Source organism: Azolla caroliniana, unplaced genomic scaffold, assembly GCF_043228905.1.
Source record: "Azolla caroliniana isolate FFs.n. ecotype wild unplaced genomic scaffold, voAzoCaro1.0.p SCAF_13, whole genome shotgun sequence".
NCBI classification, from domain to species: Eukaryota; Viridiplantae; Streptophyta; class Polypodiopsida; order Salviniales; family Salviniaceae; genus Azolla; species Azolla caroliniana.
In genome coordinates this window covers 13,840,435-13,864,574 of record NW_028230448.1, presented here as the reverse complement: position 1 = coordinate 13,864,574, position 24,140 = coordinate 13,840,435, and the positions used below count along the sequence as shown (strand labels likewise).

At 37.5% G+C, this 24,140-nt stretch overlaps 3 protein-coding genes across 4 annotated transcripts; 1 reads left to right on the top strand and 2 right to left on the bottom strand.

The window, feature by feature from the left end:
• On the top strand, window positions 1–9,251 carry DCL1 (dicer-like 1). Its single transcript, XM_087329673.1, has 20 exons — window positions 1–1,267; window positions 1,566–1,679; window positions 1,756–1,966; window positions 2,147–2,541; window positions 2,622–2,853; window positions 3,587–3,759; window positions 3,841–3,963; window positions 4,064–4,224; window positions 4,310–4,543; window positions 4,632–4,782; window positions 4,899–5,081; window positions 5,268–5,423; window positions 5,501–5,596; window positions 5,805–6,433; window positions 6,509–6,609; window positions 6,722–6,915; window positions 7,091–8,005; window positions 8,078–8,242; window positions 8,363–8,742; window positions 8,945–9,251. The coding sequence occupies exons 1-20, from the start codon at window positions 389–391 to the stop codon at window positions 9,114–9,116; spliced, it is 5,664 nt and encodes a 1,887-aa protein (XP_087185799.1). The 5' UTR covers window positions 1–388; the 3' UTR covers window positions 9,117–9,251.
• Window positions 9,252–10,313: 1,062 nt separating this feature from the next.
• Window positions 10,314–16,352, bottom strand: LOC147856219 (phosphoglucomutase, cytoplasmic 2-like). 2 transcript variants are annotated; one of them, XM_087329267.1, is made up of 19 exons: window positions 16,334–16,352; window positions 15,894–16,023; window positions 15,308–15,389; window positions 13,939–13,994; window positions 13,744–13,857; window positions 13,601–13,663; window positions 13,068–13,187; window positions 12,852–12,952; window positions 12,721–12,780; window positions 12,527–12,626; window positions 12,296–12,453; window positions 11,943–12,038; window positions 11,788–11,851; window positions 11,618–11,699; window positions 11,360–11,535; window positions 11,161–11,237; window positions 10,949–11,081; window positions 10,728–10,844; window positions 10,314–10,641 (listed from the first exon to the last, which is right to left on the bottom strand). In XM_087329267.1, exons 2-19 carry the CDS (start codon window positions 15,972–15,974, stop codon window positions 10,570–10,572), a joined length of 1,752 nt encoding a protein of 583 aa, XP_087185393.1. In that variant the 5' UTR covers window positions 15,975–16,023; window positions 16,334–16,352; the 3' UTR covers window positions 10,314–10,569. The 2 variants fall into 2 exon arrangements, with proteins under 2 accessions (XP_087185393.1, XP_087185394.1); XM_087329268.1 differs by lacking the exon at window positions 16,334–16,352 and adding an exon at window positions 16,188–16,256 and having other exon boundaries at window positions 15,894–16,012.
• A 2,066-nt stretch (window positions 16,353–18,418) lies between these two features.
• LOC147856218 (pentatricopeptide repeat-containing protein At2g33680-like) lies at window positions 18,419–22,430 on the bottom strand. The gene has a single exon (XM_087329674.1). The coding sequence runs from the start codon at window positions 22,312–22,314 to the stop codon at window positions 19,399–19,401; it is 2,916 nt and encodes a 971-aa protein (XP_087185800.1). The 5' UTR covers window positions 22,315–22,430; the 3' UTR covers window positions 18,419–19,398.
• Between the last annotated feature and the right edge of the window lie 1,710 nt (window positions 22,431–24,140).

Genomic DNA, 24,140 nt, shown 5'->3' with positions numbered 1-24,140 from the left:
CGGAAAGAAATGAAATTGAACAAAATGCTATACTAACATTTATGATCTTCCAAAGGCCAAAGTGACCTATATGAGCAAATACTGTATGCTGTGAATCTTAGACAATGTCTGGTAAAATAAAGCAGAAAATCAACTATGTTGTAATTCTATGGATGTACTACTGATTTGAAAGAGAATGTAATCACATTTTATTTGCAGATTCATCTCTTATTTATAGCTGCTGCTGCTGCTGAAAAATTATTCAAGTTGCAAATGCATTTTCTACCTTTGAAGCTCCGTTTCTGAATGAAAAAGACAAAAACATCACATGTTGTGATAGAATTGGAGATTCTTCTGCTGGATTAATTTCTGATAGATCGAAAAGGCTACAGAAAGATTTTGTAAGGAAATGGAAAATGTGGTGATGCATGTTGAAGGAAATGCACAATGTATAGAGGTCAACTTGAGAGAAGTTCTGTTTGATTCCAGACAAGCAAACAAATCTGAAATCACTTATTTGGACATTGACAGTACATATGATTCAAAAACGCAATGTAAAGTGAGTCCACCTAGAGGAGAATCAAAAGAAAAGCCAAGTCATGGATTGCATGTAAGGAAGAGAGGAAGGGATGAATCAATGAATGATGGGCATATTGGGCATATTGAAAGAGATGAAAGAAGACAAAGGCTGAATATGTCCCTTGTGAGTTCCAGGTCCAGGTCCAGGTCCAGGTCCAGGTCTAGGTCCAGGTCAAGATCAAGGTCAAGATCAATGGATAGGATTTCAGATAAACAAAAAGGGTACAAATGGTGGAGGGGAAGTGAAAGGGATGGGAGGTTTAGAGGATCATCCACAAGGCGGCATGGTGCTTGTGAAAGAAGGCACATTGAACGCAGAAGAAAAAGAGAGAGCTGCTGGGAAAGAGACCAAGAAAGAATGTATATTCAAAGAGATAAAAACGGTAGTATAGTATATAAACGAGGATTTCGAGACATTGAAAGAGAAAGAGAGATACAAAGGAAGGAAATAGAAGGATCTCAACAACAGAATGTCGACGAACCTTCAAATCAAGCCAAAGGAAAGTCAACGGAGCAGCAAGCTCGGAAATATCAGCTTGAAGTTCTTGAACAAGCAAAGACAAAAAACACAATAGCATTCTTGGAAACCGGTGCAGGGAAAACCTTAATTGCTGTTCTATTGATGCAAAGCAAGCACACAACAATGAAGGAACAGAAAAAAAAAATGTTGGCAGTTTTCCTAGTTCCCAAAGTTCCATTAGTTTATCAGGTATTCCATGTAATCTTGATAAGTGCACTAAAATGTGAATATCTTTTTGAGTCGCAGATTAGTTCTGGATAGATGAAGATTACAATGTTTAGCATACTATGCATATCTACTGTATTTAGCTTATTTATCTTGACAAACATTATATAAACCATATGAATTTGTCAAAATAGATCTATATGTAGCACAAGAATTGTTTTGGAACAATGATGGGAGTTATTAAATGTTTTCTTTGGGAATGTAAATTATGACTCAAAACATCTACGTTCTTATTCTAATATTTTCTGTTTCCTGAATGTAGCAAGCAGAAGTAATTCGTGAAACAACTGATTTTCTTGTTGGCCATTACTGTGGAGAAATGGGACAGGACTTTTGGGATGCACGAAGATGGCATCGTGAGTTTGAAACCAAAGACGTAAGATTGGTACATGAATCAATACTGTCAATGTATAATAATACAAACTGATATTTACTTTTTTCTGTTTATGTAGGTCCTTGTCATGACTGCACAGATTCTTTTAAATATCCTGCGACACAGTATTGTAAAGATGGATTCTATACATTTACTTATTTTGGATGAATGTCACCATGCTGTAAAGAAGCATCCTTATTCTTTGGTAATGTCTGAATTTTATCATACCACTCCCAAAGATAAGAGACCCGCTGTGTTTGGAATGACTGCATCGCCCGTGAATTTGAAAGGTAAAATTTGTTTTTTAATAAAGGTCTAGTATTTCTCCGAATAATTTCTAATAACTTGTTAAGTACTCCTAGTAATCTTTGCTACAACATGCAAAAAATTGTGCCATGCATATATTGTTATTTCCAACTGCAGGACAATTCTCGACCTTTTTTAAGCTTTTCAGGGCATATTATTTTCAGGTGTGTCCAATCAAGAAGACTGTGCAATAAAAATTAGAAATCTGGAAACCAAACTTGACTCAATTGTTTGCACCATCAAAGATAGAAAGGAGCTTGAAAAGTATGTTCCAATGCCACTTGAAACTGTTGTTATATATGATAAGGCTGCATTGCTTGTATCCTTGTGGGAGCAGATAAAACAGATGGAAACTACCATTGAAGAAGTGGCAGCCTCTAGTTCCAAAAGAAGTAAATGGAAATTTATGGGTGCTCGTGATGCTGGATCAAAAGAGGAGCTACATCTTATCTATGGTGTCTCTGAAAGGACCGAAAATGATGGTGCTGCAAATCTTATTCAAAAGTTGAGAGCTATATGTTATGCACTTGAGGAACTAGGTCAATGGTGTGCTTACAAGGTACAGATTTGACTGACTTATAAGTCTTTTCTTTCAAATTTTGTTCGTGCTATGCTTTATTAAGTTTTGTATCTTTCTAGGTCACATTATCCTTTCTAACTGCTCTCCAAAATGATGAGCGTGCAAATCGCCAATTGGATGTCAAATTTCAAGAATCGTATCTAGAAAAATTGGTGGTCCTCTTAAAATGTAACCTTACAGAGGGAGCAGTTCTTTCTTCCAAAGGCTCTGATGAAGAGACCATGAGATCTGTTTGTAGAGAAGAAGGGGAAGCAATGGAGATGGAAGAGGGAGAATTGCCTGACACTCAAGGTATTGTTTTGATGAAATTGTTTGTATAAACAATAATAACCCAGTTTTGAATTTAGATTCTACTCAAGGTCTTGAAATAGGCATATCATGTGCTAAAGATTTTGAAGACCCTCTGTCTATTGTAATCTGGTATTCGTTATGACTATTCCTGTTATTTTTGTTAGATCACATTGGCCATTATGGTCCTATAGAAGTTAATATATCTTTTGCTGCTCTTTCCTTCTGCAGTGATATATCATGTATCCATTCATCTAGCCATGTCTCCATCTCACTCAAGATTTCCTTCCATTCAGACAACACTGACATTTGTTCTTATCATTTGCCTCATAGGACGCTTTCTATATATAATATGTATGCTACATACATATGTATATGTATATGCACACATAAATAATATGGTTGTTTGTGAGAGACTCTCTATACAACTGTTAACGTTCGTACTAGAAAAGTAAATTTAACAGAAACATGTTGTGTCTTTCCACTTTGTGAAAAATTCTTATTATTTCTCTGTTCTATTGTATTAATGTTATGGACATAGAATATAGAGTTTATTTAACTAAAGCATACATATATGGTTATGTTTCATAAGAAGCATAAATTTCTGGATCCTATGTATGATATTCTGGCTATACTCTAGTTTTTTACTCTGTAAATGATGATGTTGAATGTATAATGCTTAGAAAATTGAAGCCATAATTTCAGAATATGTTAACTTCTGGTATGTTATTGTCAGTTGTTTCTGGCGGTGAGCATGTTGATGAGGTACTAGGGGCAGCTGTTGCTGATGGGAAAGTTACTCCTAAGGTTCAGTCTTTAATTAAAATTCTATTGAGATACCAGCATACTGAAGACTTCCGTGCAATCATATTTGTGGAGCGTGTGGTGGCAGCATTAGTTCTTCCGAAGGTTTACATCTAAACATCGGGCTTGTTCTCTTTTTTCTGTTCTCAAGGAACTTACAAGACAACGTTTTCCTTTTGTGAAAAGGTTTTTGCAGAACTTCCGTCTCTTAACTTTGTACGGTGTGCAAGCTTGATTGGACATAATAATAACCAAGACATGCGCACACGTCAAATGCAAGAAACCATCACAAAGTTCAAGGATGGCAGAGTATGTTGAGATTCTTCTACATAATCATGCATATTCTCATGTTCATACACCTTTTTGACTTTTCATCCCTTTAAATTTACCAACAAGTCATTGTCACTAGGTGACTTTGCTGGTTGCAACAAGTGTTGCTGAGGAGGGTTTGGATATACGACAATGCAATGTTGTTATTCGTTTTGATCTTGCTAAAACGGTTCTGGCATACATACAGTCACGTGGTCGTGCACGCAAACCTGGATCGGATTATATATTGATGGTTGAGAAGTAATGATTCACTACGGTGTTTAGTGTTTTGCTTTGTAATACTTCCAATTTTGATTTAATCCTGATTGTTTAATCCTCTTCTCAGAGAAAACTTGACTCATCAAGCATTCTTGCGAAATGCAAGAAACAGCGAAGAAACACTCAGAAAGGAAGCCATTGAGAGGTCAGATTTGAGTCATTTGAAAGGCTCTTCAAAGTTGCTTTCTGCTGAACTGGCATCGGGGACAGTTTATCAAGTTGAAGGAACTGGGGCTGTTGTGAGCCTTAACTCTGCTGTGGGACTAGTTCATTTCTATTGTTCTCAACTTCCAAGTGACAGGTTTGATATTCATTGTTGGTATTTAAACACATGTCCTAGTAATGAGAATCATAGTTCTACCTTTTCTTACTGACTTTTCTGTATGCAGATATTCTATTCTAGGGCCTGAATTTTGGCTGAAAAAGCATGAGAAAGATGCTGGACAGGTTGAATATTCTTGTGTGTTGCAGCTTCCTTGTAATGCCCCTTTCGAGAAGATTGAAGGTCCACTATGCAGCTCTATGCGGGTAGCACAACAGGTACCTATATTGTTTGGCCATCTTGTGCTGTTGGAATCCCCTGTTATTTCGTTAATGTTTTTATTGTTTTGATTGCTCATGATATTTCTAATCATTTTTCTGTTTCATTAATCCAGTATGTCTGTCTTGAAGCCTGCAAAAAACTTCATGAAATGGGAGCTATTACAGATTTTCTTCTTCCTGATACAGGAAGTCTTGAAGATGATGAAAAGCCAGAAAATGCTGAAGAAGGGGAACCTATTCCTGGAACAGCCCGTCATAGAGAATTTTATCCAGAGGGAATTGCAGATGTACTAAAGGTAAATAATACTATGATCAATAAATCAAGTTCAACATTAAGTTCTCTAGCAAAGAGCATAGAACATGCCCACAGTATGTAGTCTGTCTTCATCATTCTTCAGTAGTTTGCTTAAAACATGAAGAATAGCCGAACTATATTTGCATGCTTTTTGTGCTCATGAGAATGATGAAATTTCCTTTTTCAGGGTGATTGGATTCTCACAAGAAAAGAATCAGCACAATCAAATGTTTGCCTACATATGTACAAAATCAAATGCCAAGACATAAGCTCGTCAAAAGATTCTGTTATCACAGAAAATTCCGTTTTCTCAGTACTTCTTGGCACTGAGCTAGACCCAGAGGTGTGAATATGGATAAATTCAAGTATCAAGTATATTAGACCAGATATTCTATCTTACAACCTCTTCATTTAATGCAGGTTTTGACAATGACTATGGATTTGTTTGTAGCTCGCACCATAACCACGAAAACGTCAATTGAATATTGTTGTCAATTAAATTTATCCATTGATCAGGTAAACTGCCGTTTTCGGAAGAAGGTATCCTTGTTATCCTTTGAGGAAATAGCAGTAAACTTCATGTTTTACAATGTGTAGGAAAGATGTCACTCAACCCCATTGAATTTGCGCAATTTCCAGTGCATTGGGATCTTTGTGTGTTTGTCATAATACTATAGATTCTCCTTTCTTGAGAAGGAGATAAAGAGAATATTTTCCCTTGCAGCTGGATTCAATCAAAAGTTTTCATGTTCGCCTAATGAGCATTGTTTTGGATGTTGACGTTGAACCTGATACAACACCCTGGGATCCTTCAAAGGCTTACCTATTTGTTCCTCTGACAACTGAATCACAAACTTCTCAGTCGGTGATCAACTGGCCCCTTATTGAATCAATTACAAATGATATATCATGGAATAATCCACTACAACGTGCTCGTCCCGATGTTTATTTGGGAACGGATGAGCGTGCCCTAGGTGGAGATCGGAGAGAGTATGCATTTGCCAAGCTTCGGCTGAACTTGACTGTTGGACAGAAGGTCCCACATCCAACCTATGGAAAGAGAGGAGCGGTGGCCAACTTTGACATAGTCAAAGCATCAGGTCTTCTTTCTTCAAATGATATAATTGACGAACAGAGTGAAATTGTTCCAAAGGAAGGCATGTTACTGATGGCAGATGGGTTTCATGATATAAGTATGCTAAAAGGTGTCATCCTCACAGCAGCTCATTCTGGTAAAAGATTTTTTGTAGATTCAATATGCTTTGACCTAAATGCAGAAAGCTCCTTTCCAAAGAAAGAGGGGTATCTTGGTCCAGTAGAGTACAGCTCTTATGCAGATTATTATAAACAGAAGTATGAACACTTGGTATCGAATTTAATGCTTGGGGTTCTTCTTTATCACCATCCTCTAAACTGTAGCTTTCATAGGTATGGAAGAGACCTGAGGTGCAAAAAACAACCGTTGATTAGAGGGAGGGGAGTTTCGCACTGCAAAAATCTTCTTTCACCTCGTTTTGAAACTGTAGAAGGTATCCAGAAATTGAATATAATTCACATATTCGCAACATTGAGAGTTTTATTTTGTATTTTCTTGGTAATAAAAGGGTTTTCTTTTTGTTGCATGATTCTGAAAAAATGCAGCAAATAACACTGAAGAAGGGCAAGACAAAACATATTACGTGATGCTTCCTCCAGAGTTGTGTGTAGTACATCCTCTACCAGGCCCATTGGTTAGATCTGCACAATGTCTACCTTCAATTATGAGAAGGGTAGAAAGCATGCTACTGGCAATCCAACTCAAGCATGAGATTGGCTATAACATTTCTGCAGTAAAAGTAATCGTTTCTGAATTATTTACTTCTGCCTATCTTTCATCAAAGTTTTTTGTTTCACTTAAAATTTATTGTTTCTGAACTCCTTCACTTATGCCTATCTTACATTAAAGTTTTTTATTTCCAAATGTAGAAAAACTTGCCCATCTTGTTTATGTTTGGCATGGGTTTATTCTAGGTTTTGGAGGCATTGACTGCTGCTTCTTGTCAAGAGACATTTTGCTATGAGCGTGCAGAGCTTCTTGGAGATGCATATTTGAAGTGGGTTGTGAGTCGTTGGCTCTTCTTGCGTTTCCCTCAAAAACATGAAGGACAGTTGACACGTATGAGGCAGCAAAATGTCAGCAATATGGTGCTTTATCAGAAAGCCCTTCAAAAAGGGTTGCAAGCATACATTCAGGCAGACCGTTTTGCACCATGTCGATGGACAGCTCCAGGAGTGCCACCTGTTTTTACTGAGGATACGAAGGATGAAGACCCTTTGTTTGGGGCAGAAAATGTCACAAAAGATACCAAAATTGATGATGTGGATGATGACTTTGACATGTCATCTGTCATCGAAGATGGTGAGATTGAGGGAGATATGAGCTCTTATAGAGTTCTTTCTAGCAAGACTCTAGCTGATGTGGTTGAAGCTTTGATTGGGGTGTATTATGTTGAGGGTGGTCCAAATGGTGCAAGTCATTTAATGAATTGGATTGGTATCCCCTCCAGTTATGATGTGGAAGATGGAGCAAAGGCCAGAGCTGGCTGCATTGTCCCAGACAGTGTCCTTAGAAGTATAGAGTTTGATAAGCTTGAGAAATCTATAGCTTATAGGTTCAGAGAAAGAAGCCTTCTTGTTGAGGCAATAACGCATGCCTCTCGTCCTGCTTCTGGTGTGCCATGCTATCAGCGGCTTGAATTTGTTGGTGATGCTGTGTTAGACCACCTAATAACAAGACATCTTTTCTTCTCCTATACTGACCTTCCACCAGGCCGATTGACTGATCTTAGAGCTGCTGCAGTCAATAACGAAAATTTTGCTCGTGTTGCCGTAAAACATGGATTGCATAAGCATTTGCGTCATGGATCCTCAGCTTTAGAGAGACAGGTGAGTAAAGATCGAAATGTAATAAGTGGTGCACTTTTCTGTCATGTATTGAGTATTGAGAACTTTTTGCAGATTCATGATTTTGTCAAAGATATAACATTAGAGTTGGATAAACCTGGAGTGAACTCTTTTGGGTTGGGAGATTTCAAGGCTCCTAAAGTTCTTGGAGATATTGTGGAATCTATTGCAGGGGCAATTTTCCTTGACAATGGTTTATGCGCAGATGACATATGGCAGGTTTGTCATTTTTTATTTCTCAGTTAATAGAATGTTGGGGTAACTTTCGTTTTGAAGGTCATTTTGGCATTTTGTAACAGCTCTGTTTTATTTCTTTTAAGGATCTTTAATTTTTGACAGGTTTTTGAACCACTATTGCAACCAATGGTAACACCCGATACTCTTCCGATGCATCCAGTGCGAGAACTCCAAGAAAGGTGTCAACAGCAAGCTGAAGGTCTGGAGTATAAATCTTCAAGGGCAGGCAATATGGCTACTGTGGAAGTCTTTATTGATGGTGTACAGGTGGGTCTTGCCCTAAACCCGCAGAAAAAAATGGCTCAAAAGCTCGCTGCACGTAATGCTTTAGTGAAATTGAAGGAAAAAGAGGCAGATCAAAAAGAAGCTGCTGAGGCAGCAGGTGAGGCTGAAGATTCCAAAAAAAAGGCAAACCAGATATTTACAAGGCAGGTGTTGAATGATACGTGTTTGAAAAAGCAGTGGCCCATGCCACATTACAGGTAAGCATATATATGCAAAATATGAATGCCATTCTATGTGGAACTTCCCAGATGTTTGTAAATTTTGGATCTGTTAAATTGTGAATTGTAAATCTTGCATCTCATTACTGTTACGTACGTTTATAGAATTTGGTTCTGTTAAATTGTATCATGTTCTTACATATTGTAAACCATGCATTCTGACAATTTCTTCTTCTGTAAGGTGTGTCAGTGAAGGGGGTCCTGCTCATGCCAAAAGATTCACTTACTCTGTAAAAATCCATACTACTGAAAAGGGCTGGACTGATGAATGCGTAGGTGAGCCAATGCCTAGTGTAAAAAAAGCAAAAGATTCTGCAGCCCAACTTCTATTACAAATTATAAAGCGATATTGAAACCTATGTTATGGTGGGAAACAGTTTTGACATAATAGATGGTTTCCCAAAAAGCTTGTCAAACGACCTTATGCAAAAAACCTATGCTAAAGGTCGGACTGTTATGTTAAATAAATAAGAGAATATGTTTGCCTCCTTATGGGTAACCTGAACGAACATGTTAGGTCAGTTGCATTTTGTTTATTAGTTAATTTGCACTTTACTTATTACGTGTATCAAAAATTGCTTGTGTGAACTCAAATAATGAACAAAAGAAGGCATTTTTAACAAATTTGGCATAATGCCAACACAGATGACAAAGCCATGATATACATTTATCATCTAAACACTCTAGCTAATTGCTTATAAACAAAGCTGTAACCATAGTAAGTACTAGTTAAACAAACCTGGGATAGTTTCATATTATAAAATTTACATTATCAGTTTCTCACTAATCATTTCTAGGGTTGCACAACTCTTCACAATCAGTTCATTAAATCAAACCTGGGATTGTTTACATTATCAATTTTGCACTAATCATTTTGAGGGTTGCACAATTCTTCACAATCAGTTCAATAGATCATTGGTGCAAGGATTGTAGTTTATTTAGCATGATGTTATAGGGTTACAAATTTCTTCACAATAAATTCATAAAAATGATGGATAATGATTGTGGTTCAATTTGTGTGCTATAAATTTATATTATCAGTTTACCACTAGTTCTTAGGGTTGCACAATTCTTCACAATCAGTTCATTAAAACGATCGGGGTAAGGATTGTGGTTTAATTTGTGCCATACAATTTATTTTACCAATTTCCCATCCCACTAAATTGATCACCAAGACATGTAAGCTCTGCAAAAGGAATTAGCTATTTTCTCTGATAGCTGCTCCTTATTGTTATAGAGTTCGTGGTACTTTATGACAGTTCAAAGCTGTTTATATTTCTTACTATTGTATCCTACGGTCACAATTAATTCATTGGTACTTTATGAACACTTTCAGTGGTGTTCAAACCACAGTATATATATATATATATATGTGCAGCATGTCATTTATTAGATTACTTTAAGAAATGATTCATTTTACCACGGCAACATTCTCTCAAGTTTTTGAGATGGCTTTTAGCCAAAATGTTATGATACAAGCGCATCATTCTGAAGAGATACATTTTTTTGTTCTGCTCACAAAATTCAGAAACAATGCAAGGAACTTCCTAATTGATAAAGCTGAAAATTGATTAAAAAAACGAGTAACGCATAACATTGATATGTCCTTGGCTCTAGTAATATGATAGAATAGATACAAATTGTATCCTAGTTTTATTCGATAATCAAATACCGCATAACACTTCAATTTTTGTAACTTTTCTCAATTACTTACAAACAATATAGAACCTGTCCGTTAGTAATGCTGCTGATTATACATATTTTTATTAGAGACAAGACGAAAGCGTTTTACTCAATAGAAAAAACTCATGTGATAACAGTGGGGCTTGATCGTCCAGTAAATTCTTCCATCTTTGACAGCTTAAGGGCTATTTCAACCTGCACATATATTCAACAATAATAAATAAGACACCTGTAAGAAGAGGTGGCATCAGCATATAAAACAATGGATTCACTTTTCTTACTAGTGGGGCAAGTGCAACATTAGACTCAATCCCTATTTTAGAGGGTTCAGACTGGTATTGCTCTATATAAACCCGAATAGTTGCACCCACAGATCCAGTCCCGGATAGTCGATAGACCTACAATTTGCGGCTTAGTACTTGAGCATCAACGCAAGACTAATCAGAAACTATATTTACTAAAATGGCGAACCACCAATTTTATTTGTAAATGTCCTGCTCACCAGCCTAGATCCATCTTCAAATAAGAACCGTATGCCTTGATGTTTTGACACAGACCCATCAACAGGATCCTTGTACTCAAACTCGTCTGCGTTCTCAACATTAGCAACTTCCGTATTTGTTTCTTTTATAATCCTGTTTAAAGCAATATGGTGGGTAGATTATTCAAATAACCTAATTGATTCAATCAGCTATTATACAATTTCCATGTTACCTGTTCACATTTGAGATAGATGACTGCAGACTGATCAAATGGGCCATTAAATCCTTTGCTGCAGTTGCATCAACATTCTATGTCACAAAATGCTACATAGATCAGTCTATCTTCGATATATACTTCAGCAAGTTTCAATGAGCTGTATCATCGTTCAAACCTTACATAAGGTCATGCTGAACTAAAGATATTATTTTACCTCATAGTCATATCGTGTGTAAAAGTGTCGCCCATAAACCGCCCAATGTTGGCGCACAATGTCTTCTACAGTGATGAGCTTCCCCCCTACGGGCACATCTTTGTTTTTATAAGCAAGAATTGAAAACCAGGCAAGGACAGCCCACACTCCATCCTTCTCTCTTATATGATCAGACCCTGGATAAATATGAAGACAATTAGATTTCTGAAGCTATGCCCATTAGTGTCATGCAAGAATAAAGCCCTGTAAATTATGCACCGGTCCCAAAACTCTCTTCGCCACAAATTGAGCACATCCCTGCATCCATTAGGTTTCCAAAAAACTTCCATCCAGTTGGAACCTATTCAAAAATTCAAAGAAGACATTTCAATCCAGTAAACTGCAATCTTACACCATGCACAACAAAGCCCTACATACATGCCCATTACCTCAAAGAATTTAAGGTTCAGGGCTGAAGCCACCACATCTAATGCAGCTGAAGTGGGCATACTCCTAGCGAAAGATAAACCACCAATTTTAGTTTAAAAGGAGATCTTTCCAAATAAATGTTAGTTCCAAAATGGGTGAGAGTCTATCCTTCTACCTTGCAACACCCTTTAGGCCGTTGTAGAAATATGGGATAGCAGCAACACTATTTGCAGCAATAATGGCCACAGAGTCGGATGGTGTGACAAAAAATCTGCAGGTCAAACCCAAAATCAATCCTCCACCAAGAAACATAGTAATAATATGAGTTATCAGTAAGGAAAACTTGACTTCAGAATACAAGTTTCCAAGATTAGAAGAGCATTAGATCCGTAAGCACATCTTGACATGTCAAGCATGTATTTGCAAATGTATGTACATCATGTATGTTCAACAACGCTTAGAAATAAAAAATGACTCTGCACACAAATTTATCCATGTTATGGTGAGAACCTACAGTCAAAAACTTGCCTTCTTCCAAGAATCATGTTTCTATCAGCATCTCCATCAGCAGCAGCACCAAATACAGGAGGCTCATCTTCTGGTGCTGTCTTACCCAGTCCCATGCGATGAACCAACTCCTTTGCATATGTCAGGTTTGGGTCTGGATGACCACCACCAAAATCTTCCTGAATGATCATATGAGAATTAACACTGACTAATTGATCATTCTCAATAAAGACAATAAAGCAGGATAAGTACCTTAGGAGTGCAATTTAACAGATAACTTGGTTTCGCAGATAATTCCTCAACAAATATCTTTTGTGCATAGATTCCTGCAACTCCATGCAGAGCATCATAGCTGTTCAATCAGAAACATGCAAAAGCAAACAAGCCATAAGCATCAGAAAGAATCTGCCCAGTCACCAAAGTATTAGCAAATCAAGGAAACTTACCAAAAAGAAAAATCTGGCCGAGAAAGTAAATTTTTTATTGCTTCAAAGTCAAAAATAGACCTGAAAAATAGATGAAGCATATTAATAATGCAAGCTTCTCACATTTTGGTATAATCTTTACGCATACTCACTTCATCAACTTCACATAATCTTCAGTGGCATCAAAGATAACCACGCTAAATGGGCCATCAGGACCACTGAATGTTGATGTTCCGCACTGTGATATATCCACCTGCAATAGTGCACCAATTGATGATGTTGATTGTTCACTTTATCATCAAAGTGATGCTGATAAACTTTTTCTACAATAGCTTATCAGCATTCCTTTTTTATAGGGGTCTATGTACCTCTGGAATACCATCTGCTATTTGATATTCTGTGATTGTCTTTGTTATTTCATATATCTTATCTGTAAGTGCTTCCAATGCTGGTCCTCCATTTTCAGTGTTATATTTTATTCCAAAGTCCTGCCGTAGAAATGCACACAAATTAATTGCATGCCTGAGTGTAGGCTGTATTATTGGCAAGCCTCCAAGAAAGTAAACTGGAGAGGTAAAGTTTCAGTTTGCCTTCTTACAATGACCTACAATAACTATAAACTTTAGCAGTTAAATAATGTATCATGCATGAACCATAGTAACATGAATCATAACATCCATTTCATTATGTCCATTTATCCGATTCTCATGTTTGCATATTTACAACTACAAAATGGAAATGCAAGAAGGAAATCAGTGATGGCCAAACAAGTAATTCTTTTATTCCAAGTCAAACATTTAGCATCACACATGGTATTCCTAAACTCACATTTCATAGAGAGAAATGCTTTGTAAGCCATTCTTCCATTTTGTGCAGTAGAAAACTGGTATAAAGTGTTTACCTCATGAGGACCGCCTGCATTATGGCTTGCAGTTAGAATAAAAGCACCATAAGCCTTCTCACCCTAGGCCAGCAATCCAATATCCATTAAAATAAATTTAAATTTCTTAGATATCAGTCTATAAAAAGAGAGTAGTTGCTTACATAAGGCCCAACACGATCTCTGATTACAGCTGAAACAGCAGGTGTTGATAATAACCCATTTTGTCCAATCCAAACTTGGCTTACTCCATTTGCAGCAGCCAATTTTATTATTATCTGGAATTATGAACAACATTAAGAATCTTGTCAGATCCTCGAAATTAAAGTTGAAGTACTAAATAACCAGAAGTAGAAGACCTGAATAGCATCCTTTGAAAAATATCTTCCATCACCAGACACAACAATTGTTGAACCTGATCAATAAAAAGTTAATATCCAAATTTAGCACACTTACCTATTACTTGTAGACTATCTCTCAGCATTATATATTTTCTTTCAAGAAAAAGTTGGCTGATTATATTACTAAAACATGACAGAAAAGAGCTCAACAGCAGCATTAGACAACATGATGAGCTGAAAGAAGTGATGCACACTGCAGCCAAGGCTAGGGGTAGAAATCTCAGACATAATTGGACTGGTGAATTGATGTACTTAAGGAACAAAAATGACATAGACTCCAAAAGAACGTATAATGTGTTCTTGCCATTTCTACATGAGAACTAGATGCACATTACAAACAAAAATCTGACATATTCAGTAAGATGTTCGCAATTCTGGAATGATCAAAGTACACAGCTCATCTTGTCACGTGATGGATGGAATTTTGCAAACAGGCCCTCAAAAAGAGCGCATCCTTGGGGAATTGTAGTTCCAGCTAGGGTGCCCATCTTTCAGGATGAGAGAAATGCTGCCCAAGAGCTGAGAAAAAAACATCTATTGGGCCGCTCATAGTTGTAGACACCACACAATGATACCAATTCATGTCAGCATTTAAGAATCTTAATTTTACAATTCCAGCCTGCATCTCCTTGTCTGTGCATAAAGAATTCACTAATTAGCCACTTTCATTATTGATCAAGAGCCATAGCAGGTAAGGGATTTTATTCCTAATCAAGGAGGTCGAATAACTACCTAGAAACTCAACAACTAAGTGTCACTAGGACAAGATACATAGTACAAAACATTAAACCCGATTAATTAGCAGTATCATTGCCCGTTAGTATGTGACCTAATATGCATCCTGCAACTCAAAAAATTTGGGTACAACGTGGTCTTTATGCAAAGGCCAGCCAATCCGTCTATAAGGCATAATTGCTTCTTTTGAGATTAATTTTGGCTGTTCCATAAACTTCTTGGTAGAAGTAACGATTTTGCCAACTTCCAAATAGCCTCCGATTTATGTGACAAGATGCCTTTGCTCATCCTTCAACAAAGGAGAGAAGCAGGTGGTAGCCTCACCAAAACAAGGAGAATCTCCATAAGACCAAAGCATTATAAGCATCATCTCATGCATGGTAGAGAGAGAGAGAGAGAGAGAGAGAGAGAGAGAGAGATGAACAAATCTTAAAGTCTCTGAGTATTACTTTGTGATTATGGCATGCTCTGACAGTCATGCATCAGAATTAAATTATATTTGACACTAAAATAGAAGAATTTCTAGACAATCTGACATTCAGTTATATGTTTGCAAGATTTACTTTAAATGTAACAATAGTCAGAACCAAACCTTTCACTTTCTCTGCAGGCAATGCATTGAATGTTGCCTGAACAAAGTTATGAAGATAATTTGGTTGTTGAAAGATTGTAACCTGATTATATAGAAAAAATTGATCAGTGAAATAAATCCCTCTCAAGTAGGCCAAAGACCATTAGCTTAATCACTTAACACAAAGTCCTGGGTTCAATATCCATCTTGCATTCATGAATATATGACACACAGACTCAGATCACCAAAATGTCATCTCTTTTGTTGATGGTATCTACTTAGATCTATTACCATATATGATATGCCATCTACATAGTGAAGCTTTGCTTTAATTTGTTCTTTCTTACGGTGTTTTATACATTTCTTCTATCTTGTATGCAAGTTAATTAGCTATTTCGACTTCCATTTTATTAAAGTTTCATGTGTTTTATGTCTACGGCGAATCCAATTCATGCACAAGAAGTTCCATACATTTTTTAATGTGGAAACAAGACGCACATTGCCTCATGTTTCTCTGGTGTGAAAGACTCGGTTTTGATAAAGAAGATCAAAAGAAAATCATTTCCTTCTTATGTGATAAAGAAGTAATATTTTAAGGAATGCATACCTTCTTCCTAAGCCCTGAAGTTCCCGGTTTTTGCCCTTCATATGGTGTAGTAGCCTGCTTGATAATTTGGAACAAACCCATGGTAGTCTTCCGGGAACAGATCAGGGGCCAAATCCACAGTAAATATCAGCTGAAATTTCCAAGAATAAAACATCATGAATGGTATGCATCTGAAACAAGGGAACTTCGTGAAATGTACATTCGGTGGAAAGAAAGAAAGCTCATGAAAAATATGAAATTTCAAAGAAGAAATACAGGAACATGAGAATATGCATTTGAGAGAAGAGGAGGAAGAAGAAGAAACCGCTAGATCTGTATGATTCCACTTAAAATATCTGGTTTCAGAGATAGATAACAGATCTATGCATGCAAATATGAGATCAAACGAAAGAGAAAGCCATGAAGAGAGGCTTCAGTTAGAAGGAACGGAGGGAGCTTACCGGTAGGCGACACAGAGAGAGAGAGAGACAGAGAGAGAGAGAGAGCAGAGCAGAGCAGAACAGAGCAGAGGTTTTGTGTTCTGTTTTCAGTCTCTAAGAATATTCCTTAATTATATAACAGAATCTTTCATTTTCCTTTGGCCGAGGTTTTTTCTTCTCAATTTCTTTGTGTGTGTGTGTGTGTTTTTTATTTTTCTGGAGAGCCTTTTTAACTCATCTTCAAAAATCTTAGCTTCATCTATCCATCACCTACTTGTCCACACAACACACAACACACACACACATGCGGCTACGAAGCGAGGTGACTCTCGAACAGGCTCATTCCCTACTTAATAAGGTTATTCCTACCATGTTCCGATCGGCCTACCTTGTCCCCTCCCCATTCTTATCCTTATCTCTGCCTCCATATTTGGATGGCCTTTTGCTTCGATCGAATGCCCCGCTTGATTGATAATGTTGCCTTTTTTTCATGTTTGGAATAACGAATTGTTATTATTCAACCAATTGTGGCGACCGAAATCATATATATATGTATATCATTCCCCCTTGTTTGACATTTGATGATGGTTTGGTTTGGTTTGGTTTGGTTCAAGAGTCTCAAACCAAACCATTTAAGATATCCTTGAACATAAACGCTTCAAATTGAACCATTAAGTCACAAATATGTGGGTTGATTTTGCCTCGAATAGAACTATTTAGGCATTATGTTGTTAAGCCATGGGGCCATGGGTTTACGGTTTTGATTTTTGCTCAAAACAAACCATTGTCAATTGCTAGTTATAACTTATCGTCTATATATTAATTTAGTGCTATAACAATGTCCCACAATTTGTTGTAGTTAAGCCACAAATCATTAAACTAAGATAATTAAGTCGTTAAGTTGGTGGGTCATCATGCCATAGTGTTGTCGTTCATTTTTATCTCAAGCCTAATTGTTGTCGATTGATATTTGCAAATCATATGTATTATTAAGTGCTTTCCTATGCATTCAATGTGTTTACTTGGATGTAGTGAGGTATTTGCTTGTTTTGTCATGTTCCCAAATCATGAGAAATTTGAAAATCTAACCATAAAATCGTACCAATTCAGTTCACACCTTAGTGTTTTGGGAACAATAAAAAATTTATGACAAAGAAATAAGAATTACTAAATATCTATGACAAAATTTACAAGCTACCACGATCCCAATGGTGTTGATGAGGATCCAACGATTATTAGAGATGCATTCTCTCTTATAATTTAGCCCTTCGTATGCATCATCCTTTAATAATTAGATGAGAGGGAATCGTAAAGCCATGATCATTACAAACTCAACCATGACAAAACTAAGAAATAATAGAGTCTGTGTATCATGTGAGGCACATATCAAGTGGGTTGCATGATATTTCTAGCTACAATTCTTGAAACTTCTTGTTGTGCTTTAAAGCAAACTTTGTACATTAGTATTTTCTTTCCGAGGGTTCACCACATATTGAAGGTTCCCACCAATAATACAAAGCATCATAAAAAATATATCAAGCCAAAAATTAGCATTTCCATACAATTCAATTTAACCCGTATTCTTAGTAATGTGATCATGCTGAGAAATTTTCCACGCTTAAACTTCTTGGCAAACTATTGTTGTTGGGGAATTGTAAATGACACAATATCCCCAAGCTTGCAACCTTTGAATCAAAATCTCGCCCATGAAAACCACCACAAAGCAACCCGCTTCATCATAAAATTATCGTTCATCAAATTGTTGGAAAGTGGCAACAATGTGAATTAGGAGTGAATTCAAAAGCAAGAACTTGTGGGAACCATGAAGACTATAGAACAAAACTTCAAGGATGCCCTATTTAAATAACATATGCTAATAATTCACTTGCTTTTTCATAATAATAATAGTAAAATGAGACACACAAAGATAGCTTACTCTAATTACATTGTCTATTATCCTTGATTATTCCTTGAACAGTTTGGTGATCTCATCCTTCTTGACCCTATTGACACGATAATGTAATGGGTCTAGAAACTTGAAATATAAATGTATCCATTTTTATTTTAGAACCATGGATATACAACAACCAGGTCCATTTGGATAACTATGTCAATTGTATGAATGACTACAAATCAGTTTTGATGAATGACTTCATTCGACAAATATATCACCACCAATATATGGGATGTAATATACAAGCCCAGTACAGATAAACAGTTCGTATCTCACATAAAGAGTCCTTGTAGTATAAATGTTTGTTAATATCACATGCGGATAGAAGTCTACATCTATCTCTATGGTCCATGATGTGTTATGTCCATTAGAGAGTAAAGCATTATCTCTTTCTTGAATCATTGAGAAAAATCTCCATATCCTCTACTACTCCTGTAAATATGTAGCTCACTGATCATGTCTTGATATCTAGCTTTTCTGCAGATACTCTGAGCCAAAAAATAGTCATAGCTTGGATTGGAATTTTTTAGGAAAAACATTGGAGGTCACACATACTCATATTGTCTATTGTGTCTCCACATTTGCATGTTTCTCTAGAAGGTTCCCAAAACAGGTCTATCCATCCAAACCATAAAACCTTAAGGTGTTAGGGACCACTTGCCAATTGAATTTAAGGCAGCCTCAAGCTGGGAACCACATTCCAAAACACCCATTAGGGACCAGTTCTTCTCATTTCAGAGATAGTAGCTGTCCGCGTGCTTCGAGGTTCAATGTTGCACTTTTTGGCGCAGAGGTCGAGCTTGCACACTTTGGCCGGGGGATTTTTAACGTATTCATTTTTACGACTTCAAACTTGCTCACTTTTTAAGTGACTAGATGTTGGACTTGGCTCTGATACCATGTTGAAGTTTTGATTGTGGGAAATTTTCCCAAGGGGTCTCTCATCCCAGTACTATAGTGTCTCTGCACTTGCATGCAAGTGCCCCAAACCGGTCTCTATCTATCCAAACCTGACAGCCGTAAGGTGTTGTCGGGGGACATCCATTTTGTATATCAAATGTGTCAAAACGATGTGATCCCCCCCCAATATAACCCACAAATGGAAGCATGATCCAATGGAATATGTTTTCAGTTATTCCCCAAGACGCAACATTTTTACTTTCATGGCTTTGACCTTTCTTGCGTGCTCATGCATTCCAGCAACAGCATAAAGAGTAGACATAAGGGCGTAAGCTTCGCCGAGGTTGCTATCAATGCATAATGCCCGATCAAATGCAAATCTTCCGAGCTCCACATTCCCCCATTTCCGGCACGCTGAAAGAAGAGCAACCCAAACTGGAATATAATCTGAAGAAGGCATTGTCTTAATAACTGACATTGCCTTTTCAAACTGCCCTACACCTCCAAAAACCGCTACCATACAAGTATGATGCTCACAGCTTGGTGAAATTCCATATCTTGTGCTCATTTCATGGAAATAAATCTGAGCTTCATTCAATTTCCCCGAGTGGCTACATGCACTCAACACACATATAAACGTGATTGTATCCGGAGCAATGCCTTCTCTTTGCATCTGCTCAAAACAATGTAATGCTTCATTGTATTGTCCCTCTCGGGTGTACCCTGTCATTAGTGCATTCCAAGTGACTGTATTTCTCATAGGAAGCTCATCGTGCACTTTTTGTGCTCTCACAAGCTCGTTACATTTTACATACATATCCACCAAAGCACTACCAAGCACCACATGTTCATCCTCCAGAAATCCCCCATACACAACCTCTTCATGAATTCGCACGCCTGTGTCAAGGGCTCCTATGTTGCCGCAAGCCTGCAATATGCAAGTGAAAGTGACCATATCCGGAGAAATACCCTCAGTATACATCTGTTGAAAACATGCCAATGCTTCATTGCTTTGCCCTTGTTGTGCATACCCTGCAATCAATGCAGACCACGACACTATGTCTCGGAAAAGAAGCTCAAAATGTATTTTCTGAGCTATTGCAAGTAAACCACATTTGACATACATATCAACCAATGCATTGGCAAGCACTGGAGTCTTTTCGAGCAAACCCCTATTAGCAATTTCATTATGGATTCGTTTTGCCGTGTAATGAGATCCGATGATTCCACATGCCTTCACAGTGGAAGTAAGGATGACCACATCTGGAGAGATTCCATCACTTTGCATGCAATCGAAACATTTCAAAGCTTCGTGACCTTGCCCCTTCTCTACATATGCTGCAATTAGTATAGAGTACGAGACAACGTCTCGAAAGGGAAGATTATTGTGCACTTCTTGTGCTTTCTCTAGCATACCACATTTGGCATACATACCCACCAAGGCATTGCCCAAGCTAATATTTTTGTGCAACAAGCCTCGTGCGAGAATATCATCATGAATTTGTTTGCCCTTATCAAATGCTCCCACTATGCCACAAGCATTCAACATACAAATAAAGGTGATTCCATCAGGTTCCATGCCCTCCCTTTCTAAGAGTTCAAAACAGTTTAGGGCATCATGTGCTTGCCCCTGTTTCACATAACCAGAGATAAGGGAATTCCACGTTACAGTATTTCGATGCAGAAGCTCTTCGAACACTTCTTGTGCTCTTTCAAGCATACCACATTTCGCATACATGTCCACCAAAGCTGTTCCAAGCACAATATCTTTCTCCAACAAACCCTCACATATGATTTCAGCATGAAGTGTCTTGCCTTTTTCAATAGCTCCAATGTCTCCACAAGCTTTCAAGATGCAAATTGATGTGACGACATCCGGAGAGAAACCTTCTCGATGCATTCTTTCAAAACAGTTTAGTGCTTCACGACCTTGCCCCTTTTGAGAATACCCTGAAACCAGTGCACACCAAGACACTGCAGTTCGGGTGGGAAGAGAATCAAGAACATGTTCTGCTCTTGCAAGCATACCACATTTGGCATACATATCAACCAATGCAGTTCCAAGCATCACATTATTCTCTAAAATACCCCTAGCAACAATCTCATCATGGATTTGTTTGCCCATTTCAAAAGCTTTTCTGCTCCCACAAGCCTTCAAGATGCAAATGAAAGTGACGACATCTGGAGAAACATTTTCATTCTGCATCAGTTCAAAGCATTGTAATGCTTCATGGTCATGCTCATATTCAACATAGCCAGAGATAAGTGCATTCCAAGAGATGACATCTCGGAGAGGTTGTTTATCATGCAATTCTCGAGATTTTGTGAGCATTCCGCATTTAGCATACATATCGACCAATGCAGTGCCAAGCATAAGGTTTTGCTTGAGAAAACCTTTTGCAATAATCTGATTATGGATCTTTTTCCCTCGATGAACAGACCTCGTATTGGCACAAGCCTTCAAAGCAAAGATGTAGGTAATGGCATCAGGCGAGAGCCCCTCACTCTGCATCTGTTCAAAACAATCTAATGCTTCAAAATTTCTCCATTGTTCAGCATAACCGCCAATAATGGAAGACCAAGACACTGTGTTTCTTATAGGAAGCTCATCAAGCACTTCATGGGCTTTTGAAAGCATACCGCATTTCACATACATATCAACCAATGCGTTTCCAATTACAGCATTCTCCTTCAATAACCCCCTCCTCATTACATCACAATGTAGTTGTTTGCCCTTATGAGAATCCCTGATGTTGCCACAAGCCTTGAGGATGCAAGTAAAAGTGATTGCATTTGGGGAAATACCTTCCTTGTACATGTTCCCATAGCAATTCAAAGCTTCGTATCCATGGCCATGGTGGGCATACCCTGCGATGAGGGTATTGCAAGAGACAAGATCATGGACAGGTAGGGTATCATGGACTTCTTGTGCTTTTGAGAGCATACCCCATTTAGCATACATGTTGATGAGAGCACTGGCAAGGTAAGGACTCTTTTCCAGCAAACCTTTCCTTCTCAGAATCTCGGCATGTAGTCTACATCCTTCAACCACATCATTCTTCTTCTTGCAATTCTTCCGTGAGCATTCTTTCAATAGGCCCACAAAAGCAAACTCTGAATCTATGTAATTCCCATCATTCCTTACCATCAGATATGGACAAAAGCAAACTCTGAATCTATGTAATACCCATCATTCCTTACCATCAGATATGCACAAAAGCAAACTCTGAATCTATGTAATACCCATCATTCCTTACCATCAGGTATGTATGAAGAGGAGGGGTGCCTTGTATGTGTTTTTTCCAACTGTTTTTTTTCCTCACTCCTAAGTTCTAACTTGTAAGGTCATATATCTTTATGTTCTGTTTAGTTGATGGAGAGCCAACCCCTGGTGGGTCTCTCCACCCAAAATGCCCATGGGGTGGCCGGGCAGGCGGACATCCATCTATCTTTCGGTCCAGCTTCAGGTTTCACCACGTCATGTGCGAGTACCACCTCTCACGCCCTAAAAACCCTCCATCTCTCGAACCATGTGACAATTCAGTCTCATTTGCCTAGTAGTATGTAACAATCGTCAACGGTTCGGTTCCAAACCGAACCGTACCGTGGGTTAATGGTTTAAACGGTTCGGTTCAAGTTTTAAGTTTTTTTAAACGGTTTGATGGTTTTTTAATATTGATTTTAAACAACCTTTTCATTTTTAAGCCTAACTCTCCCATTTTAGGAAAAATCTTTCAAAATTTGAAATAATGGAAATTTTAAATTTGAAATTTTGAATTTTGACCTAAGTTGAAAACCGAAACCGAACCACAAAACCGCTGATTTAACGGTTTAATGGTTTAACAGTTTAGATTTTTTCTAACAGTTTTGGTTTAAATGGTTTCGTGGTTGGTTCGGTTTGGTTCAAGTTTCAAAATTTTTAAACAGTACGATTTTGCCACCCTCAAACCGAACCATGGCCGATTGTTATTGCTATGGTTCATGGGTTCACCTTCATATTGCCTTAAAAGGAAACTTCCCCCTTACGGTTTGCCTTTGATGATCTTTGTGTTGGCTTGAGGAATCAATATATACACGCACACACATCATGTTATTTTCACCTCCCTAGTTCTCACCAATGTTTTAAGCCATTTCTCTCTCGATACATCTCTGTTTATACAATCGCCCAAAACTCGCAATCCTTCTTCTTCACCACAACAAATGGTGTGAAGTCGTTGTTATTGTCAATGCCCTCCTCTGTAACTGCAAACCCCAAACACGTGCCAATTTATCTTTAGAGTTGTTTCACGCTAAAAATTGTGTTCATCATTGTGGTTTCTCAAATATTATATAAAGTGTGCATCACTGTTATTAACGTATAGTCCAATAGACTTCAAATGGACCTATTAATTTGCCAATGACATCTTGTTAGTTACACCTTGGATAACAATGGTCATAGTTAACTAGATTGTCAACCATTGACCTATTGTTTAACTGTACATCTAATACTTAAAATGATAGTGTGATATATGATGGATCTCCATTTTTAACCACTAAAATGGAAACTTGCATAGGCTAGATTTTATAGTATGCTCATATTTTGATTTCTATTTTTATAATAAATTGATGATACGTCATCATCATCAACCATTGAGTGGCACACATCTTCAATTAATAAACATCATCTTGTGCTAGCACATTCTAAACGATCTTCTAAAGTGCAAAACAACTGAGAATTGTGAGCACCATAGTCGATTAGGCCCTTAACATATTGTGAAATATTTTATGATTTTCACAATTGATGAGCTCTAATATTATACCTAGTGCATTGATGGAATAATGAATTGGGATAGGACAAGGTATCATGTGACTAGAGTGAATATAATATGAACTATTGTCCATTTGGATAGAACTCCATCTAGGCCAATCATGAAATATAATATATATATATATACACACACATTGGATTTCGTTCATGTTGCAACCAAATATCAC